At 42.6% G+C, this 7,730-nt stretch overlaps 1 protein-coding gene across 1 annotated transcript in view; it reads left to right on the plus strand.

The window, feature by feature from the left end:
* The first annotated feature begins 4,237 nt into the window (after positions 1 to 4,237).
* The window catches only part of LOC106952953 (protein FAM19A5-like), a 176,389-nt gene continuing 172,896 nt past the window's right edge, over positions 4,238 to 7,730 (plus strand). Inside the window, exon 1 of the mRNA XM_015041421.1 lies at positions 4,238 to 5,185. Coding sequence (XP_014896907.1) covers positions 5,074 to 5,185 — 112 coding nt within the window. The 5' untranslated portion in view covers positions 4,238 to 5,073. The remainder of the gene's footprint in view (positions 5,186 to 7,730) is intronic.

Here is a 7,730-nt window from a genome sequence, read left to right on the forward strand (position 1 = left end):
AACTATATTTTATTCCTAAAGCAATTTAGAATTTGTGGCAGAATGAGGGGGGAAAAATGGTTCAAAATAGTGTTTTTGAGTTATTAGGTGTGTGTGAGTGTGTGTAAACAGCCGTCTTTGGCCCTGCTTCCACAACTAGTGACACACCGCCACGTAGGAGGACTTCTGTCTATTCTGAGTCTGCTGCTTTTACAAACGGCCAGAGCCGCGCTGAAGAGGACAAAGACGGCAGCGTGGGATTGGGAGGCTCGTTTAGTTTGCTTTTTGTTTCCAGGTGGAGGGTTTAAAAGTTCACTGCTTAAAGTATTTATTTTCAAGTTACAGAACAAAGCCATTACACTGGAGTTTGGAGGTTTAGATGGACTGCCGGGGACACTTGGAGCGATTAAGTGTTTTATCACCACAAGAGCGCTACTCTCGCGCCCTTTATGGTGGCGTCGCTAAGCAGGAATAACTTGGAGTCTCAGTCGGAGAATTTGCTGTAAATGCTCACAACACATCAGTGCCAGATCACAAAAGTAATCCCTCTATGTTTCTTTACGGATCGTTTTAAGGGTGGCATAGTGAATCTTTGGAGCAAACATGAAGCGGCCTGAGTCGTCCAGTGCTGTCCTTGATGCTGGACCTGCTCCACTGTGAACATAGATGGTTCAAATACACCAGGTAGAGTCGGATCCTCGAGTTACTGCTGCGCTTCATCTGCAGCAAAACCTCAAACTCTGATCTGGAATTTGTTCATTTTTGTTCAATCACAAGAGTAACTTTTTGTTGTTGCTAAACGAGACGCTTCATAGACCTGTGACTGCTTCTCTTTGGAAGGAGAGATTTGGTGCTGAATCTGCACCGTTCCCTTAAAAATATTCTGCTTAAACATCCTCCTGATCGACGATCATCATGACTGCCGTTTTTGCTCAGACTCGCCTAAAAAGCAGTTAGCTGAGTGGGTTTATTTTGACAGGATGAGAAGTTGTAGTTTTAACCATCAGAGGGAATCTTTTCACGGTTCTCGACCCAGTTCTGCCGCTCTCCTTGGTCCTGAACGTTTGCGCCGCTGAATCCCAGGCCAGCATTAGTGACTCTCCATGGTTCTGATTCTTTGATGCGGAGACTGAGATCTGGAGCTGTCCTTGGTACCGAGTCATATTTAGCAATAGGAACTCTTGTTCTCACCTTCTGATATGGTCTGTTGAGACTGGAACTGTCCATGGTACCGAGCTTTCTGATTGGATGACCTGGTTCTGGCGCTCTCATTGGTACTGAGGCTGTATCTTATCGGCCGTCATGCCAGCAGGAGGAACTGTCCTCGGTTCTGAGCTTTGGAAATGCTGAGTCATGCTCAGAGCTGTCTTTATCCCTGGATTTTTATGTTACAAATGCGCACACACCACTGAAGTAGACACTAGTGCCTCATACCGTACACTGCCAACTACTGGTCATCCACTGCAAATGCAAGAAAATGTTTGTTAAATCCAATATGGCAGATGGATGAAAAACAACTCAGCAAATATCCAGTCCCTCCTTCTACTGGAGAGGATTCTTGCAGATAATATATACATATATATATTATCTGCAAGTAACCCCTAAAGACTAATAATACGGATGTATTTTCCAAATAACAACCTTGTATTTAGAGAAAATTACAACTGATCACCTAGAAAAAAAATCCTTTCTCCACTTTTTTTTTATGCTTTAATTAAATCAAAAACACTTCAGAAAAAAAAAAATCCTGACATAAAGAATCATAATTCATGCTTGAAATGGTTAATATTCAGTCTTCACCAGATGCTAATCTGCCCTGGGCATTGAGTTTGTCACATGGCAGTCTTAATGGCGGTACTGGCAGCGATTTTTGTCTTCTTTTTTGTTTTCTTTTGCAAAACAAGATGCTTCGGCACTCCTATGGCCCTTTAGCTGCTTCTCTGATTACTGTGCTCCTCTTTGGCTCGCCTGTTTAGGTCCAATCAGGGAGAATGGAATAAATTGAGGCAGATTTTTTTTTTGTATTTTCACTCATCTAGAACAAAGAACAATTAAACAGATGTAAAACAGAAACATCTGCCAATATGTTTAGGATTCCTCCTGTTAGAAACGAACACATCTAGAACAAAGAAACATGATAAAAACAAAGAGACTTCTGTAAAAGGGCTCCACTGCAAAAAGATATTAGGAGAGACGAACTGGACTGAGTCCAACAGAGTCTTTTGTTAGTCTTGGATTGCTCCTGTTTTTGTAGGTGGTCCAAACTCCCAAGATAAACATTAGCAAATACTAACCTAAACTAAAAATACACAAGAAATGAAGGTCATAAAAACAGCACTGCTTCATTTCCTGCGCTATGTTATATTGTACAAAAGTGCCATCAAACAGAAGTGCAACCTGGCATCCAACTCGTTCCGTGCCTGCTTTAAGAATTCATGAGCCACTAAAATATCCCAATATTTCATTCCAAGTGAATTGGACCCAAATTGTGCAAAATAAGCGGAATAAAACTTCCCACAATCACACAAGGCTGGACTCTACCAGTATTAATGTGTTGACACACATAACAGAGAGCGACTCATTTGTACTGCTCGGTTTGGTTGTGGAGTTCTGCGTCTAGTTTTCCTCCCGTAGTTCTTCCGACTCGGCTTCAGCGAGATTTATGGCTCCGTTTCCCCGCTCAGGTGATCTATTTGGATTGTCATAGAAAACACAGGAACAAAGCGAAGGAATCGTTCGTTTGGAATTTGTTAGGGACGAAGTGGGTCATAACGAAAGCGTTTCTGTTGTGTGTTGATTCATTCAGCTAGACAAAATGCCTAATCCCTACATAAGACCTTTCCCCTTCTAGTCTGTGAACACCTGCTCACTTTTTATTAATATATATATATATTTTTTTTTAAATCCAATTTGATTGCTCGCCTTCAAAGAGTTTTTGATGACAAAACTGTAACACAGCAGTTTATGTGAGGACTGCCCCCCCTCCCCCCCTCCAACCAAAAGGAAAGTGCATGAATGGAAGTCCTTGCAGCCAAACACAGATTTGATTTGAAAGCCTTAATGGAGGCACATCCAACCCGTCCTCCCCAGGGGGCGCTCCCCATGCCAGAAGCAAAGAGCTCTTGTGTCGTGTTTGCAGCCCAGTAATAGAGCTTAAACACAGGAAGACCAAGCCACCCTCTACCACCCCCACCCCCAGTGATTAGCACTCTTTTCAGAAATTGAAGTGGGTATCTATGCCCAGATTAATGACGGCATCACTGAATCAAACGGCTCAAAAACACTGGGACATCAGTATATGTCTCCTGATCCTTGTGGTTTCATTTTTGTAAGTTTTTGGTTTGTCTTAGTTTAATTGAATAAACATTTTATTTCTTTTTTTTTTTAACCGCCTTCCACTTTTGCAGGAGAACAATAACTTCTAAAATTGTTTTCAAAGGCACATCAGTTCTTGTTCTTGTATCACCGGCTTCCTGTTTGTTTTAAAAAAAATGAGACTTAAATTTCTGTGTTTTGGTCTGTAAAGCACTAAATGGTCCAAGTTGCTTGTCACACATGCACCATGTTGCTATCATTATGAGCTACTCTTGGTCACAGCCACAGATTATTGTGGCTGGATTTTTATGACCTAACACTGGTCTTTGTCTAAATTCTGTTCACTAATGCTCCATGGACCACTAAGACCTTCAATCAAGTGTGTTTATTGGGGGATGAATTGAAGGAAAAGTTCAAAGGGTTTGAGTACATTGTAAAGCACTGCAGTGTGAAATATTCTTTGTTGTTGTGGACATGTTTTTTTTTGTTGTTTGTTTGTTTTTTGCCTCCATCGCCCTCCAGTTGCACCCAGACTCAGCTGGTGGGACTGCCCCCATCGATCGTAACAAAATAATAGATTTGGTGCGTCAGAACTGGTAACGCTGTGGCTCTCGAAACGGCAGTAAAAAAAAAAAAAAAAAAAGGATTTATTTCTAATCGAAGCGAGTTCTCCGGTGAACATGATTGAACTTTCACTTACGTGTTCGAGCCGAACGAAGAGCTGAAATCGGTGTTATCAATTAGATTTTGCCTATAAAACAGACTTACATGACGTCGTCCGGACGCAATAATCTTTCGAAATTATGATTTGAATCGACGGGCCACTTTTGGATGGTTCTTTTATATTGATTTTGGCTGGAAGCGGTATTGGGGAAAATACACACACACACCCACACACACACCCACACACACCCCCCAGCTCAATACCTTCTAGCCGTATTTTACGCAGCTTTCATTGGGTATTGGCGTAACGGCACCAGTCTGTAGTGATATCCGCGGCTTTCTCGCTGACGTAATATTGACTGATCCGAATGTTTACTTTGGACACGATCACTTAGAGACGCACATTGCGCTCTTTTCCTCTCCCAGTCTCCGTCTCTCTGCCGGTCCCTTCTGCTTTCCTCCGGCGTTCACGCAATGGTCCTAATCCATTCCAAGCTGAAAGGGTCACCTTAAAGGAGTTTTCTTTTCTTTTTCTTTTTGTGCGTGCGTGCGTGTGTGTGTGTGTGTGTGTGTGCGCGGACAAGCCCCCTCTTGGGATTCTATTCTGTTTGAGTCGAGCTGGTGGAGAGCCGTGGAAAGATACCACAGGTGAATGGAGCTTTAACGACGCTGCGGTAGAGATGATTGAACAGTTTAAGGTTTCCATGAGCGCAGTCTGTGCCTGATTTGATAGAAGCCGAGTCTTCTTCCGTGGCACTTTGTGATAACTGAAGCGGACCGAGTTAGCTTTTTTTTTCCTTCTTCTGTTTTTTTTTTTTTTTTTTTTTTTGAAGAAAAAAAAAAAATTCTCCCCTGGTTTTCCTAAAGGATGATATGACCTTTTCTTTTGCGCAGTGGTGGCTGCTTTCCTACCAGTTTCTTGGATCTTTGTCATGCCTTTTTGCAGGATTACTCACGGAGATATGAGCGCACTAAGAAATCGAGTTGGATTGTAAAGCAAAATAAAAAAAAATTAAAAAAAATTGAGATACATTTTTTAAAACAAAATCCTTGCTCTTTTTATTGTTATTATTATTATTTTTCTCCAAAGCGGGAAGTGCTGCTTTGTGGTAATCAATGGCTTCAGTGCCGAGGTCGGCAAGGCGCAAAGATGCCACTCGCTGGCCGAGGATGTCGTCAACTTTTTGGGCTGTGGTGCTCCTGACGGCGCTGCTGGTTCTCTACTGCGGTAAGTTTCCCCCCCCAGTCGCTCATGTCTTTATTATTTACTTGACCGCTGCGCAGTGGGGGTGACTGTGTCATGTGGGGAGGATTTCACATGGAAATCACGCAAGTGATTCTGGCGACTCACTCTGAATAGTGATGATTTCTCCTTACCCCTCAGTAATTTACCAGCGGAGCGTATTGGGCCCCATGCGGTACGTCTGAAAGCAGCAGTAGCTGGAGAAAGTCACGCGTGAATTGGTGCCTGATCGAGTCTTTGAGGGTTCCAAAACGCAAACATATGCGGGATACCAAACGCGCAGTGGCGGATCTTGTACATATAGCACCCAGGGCGAGCCTTATGGAAACTCGCCAAAGAAGGAAAAAATAGATGCATTTTCAGATTTGCAAGCTATCAGAAACATTAAAAACTTAAAAAGAAAAAAAAAATCAAATGAAATACTCCTGAAAGTCAGATAGGCACAATTTTCCTACGACAACAAGGAATACCCTTAACCAAAATGGCCGTTGCACAAGACTCCACTACTGAAGAAAAAGCACGTTGAAGCTTAATGGCCAGTGATAAATAAGGAGAACACAGTCTGGTAAGATGAGACCAAAGCTTAGGATGTTATTGGAGGAAACACATTGCACACAATGTGATGTGTGCAGGTCGGAACGCCATGCTGTGTGCTGCCAGACGGCGTACGTTGCTGGCAGGTAGAATTTAAGGAAGGGCGAATGGAGAAATCTGCCGAGAGAGTCTTTGGTCAGAACGTGGAGAAGAAACGAGTGTGAATTTCCAAGCAGGAAATGGTCCCCAAACACACAGCCAAGGAAACTCTCAAATGGCTTCAGAGAAACGAAGTGAAACCGCTAGAAATGGCCCAATCACCTGACTTGTATCCAATTGGACATTTTTCTGGAAAGAACCAAAGTTTAGAGTTGAAGATGTTAAAGACATTTTTACAGACCAAAATCATGCCTGAGCAATTTACGTAACAGCTGTCAGTATACAGGAGTCGTCTTGAAGAAGTTATTACCAGAAAAGTCTTAGAAATACTTTAAAACAAAGTATTTACTAAATGTATGTCCTATAATTACCTCCTGTGTCATTCCATATAACTTCATTTGTGGATAAAATTTGCTTTGATCTCTTTGAATGTTTGGGTTCTTACAAAGACATGGTGTGAGTTTTATGTCAATAGAAATATTCAAAAACTTTTTCAGCAGGACAAAAATTAGAAACCTTAAAAGCTGATCTTCACCCACCAATCAATGTTACCTGTATGTGTAGATGAATCTTATGAAGGCAGGCGATAAAACCCGACTAACCCAGAGGTTTGCATCCTCATAAATCTGGCACTGTTCCTCATTATCGCCCTTTCATGCATGAATTATGACAACCTCGCTTTGGAATTTCCCGAAGGGTTTTCAATCATCTTTACGGATGTTGTTGTGGTCGTCTTCGGGGGCATCAAGAATTCACACGTTAAAACATCAACGTGTCAAATTCGAAAACCGTGTCAAAATATGTAGCATTGTTGTTAAACTAACATGGTCACAAATTTCAGCCTTTTCTAATTTCTTTCACTCTAATCAGAGGCGCAAAAAGTGGGTATGCAGCATATGCAACGCATAGGGGCGCAGCACCAGAGGGGGCGCCAAAACCCCGTCTGGAGGGGGCGACGCGCCTATTATGTTTTCCCATACAGTTCAGCGCGCCTCACGCTCCTTCACCTCTCGCACATAACGAGGTACATGTAGCGAGTTTTACACTCCACGTAGCGTCGCCTCGGGGGGGAGGGGGCGATTCATGTTTTCGCATCCACCTGAATAATGTGCAGTTGCGCCACTGACTCTAATGCAACATTTTTTTCCTCGGTTCTGATTCCTCAACCTGTCCTCCTGTCTCAGGGGGCGTTTACACGACAATGATCCAACAAAAACGGAATTTTTGTTCCGTTTTTGTTGGATCATTTACATGAAAACATTCTAATTGCAATCTTTGTTTACACAGTAACGGTACACATCGAAAACGTGTAGTGCTCTCGCTGTGCCTAGTATGTGCTAGGTTCTTTGAAACTATGTGTGCATGTGTTTAAAAAAAGTTCTACTTGAAGGCACGTGGATTCGCGTTTCCCCATCAGGTACCGTTCTCCCATAGATTGGGAGAAAACACGCATTGTGTGCGTCTGATTAGCAAGTGCAGTTGAAAAAAGTGGGATAACTTTGCTGAAACACCTTGTTTGACCTTTCACGGTGTCCGTAGCAGGCCCCAGACTGGAAGCTGTTTATTGTTTTTATCTTGGAATGGCCAACAGTCTGTTATTCCTATATCAATTTGATTAAATAGGAGCTTCCGCACTTCCTATATCCGTGTCATGTCACCTTTTTCAGCAGTTAAAACAGTTTAATCCGTTGTTAACAAGTCGTAACCTGTTTTTCCGAGCCGCCTTCAAACGCAACATGAACGCTGAGACGCTCGCGCTGGGTTTGCACTTGTCCCGTGACTGTGCAGGTTTGTGTTAGAATCATGGCAGCAAACCAGCAAAACGCAAATAACTTTG

This window comes from Poecilia latipinna, unplaced genomic scaffold (genome assembly GCF_001443285.1).
Source record: "Poecilia latipinna isolate Pla-1442-1.1 unplaced genomic scaffold, P_latipinna-1.0 Scaffold550, whole genome shotgun sequence".
Classification (NCBI taxonomy): domain Eukaryota; kingdom Metazoa; phylum Chordata; class Actinopteri; order Cyprinodontiformes; family Poeciliidae; genus Poecilia; species Poecilia latipinna.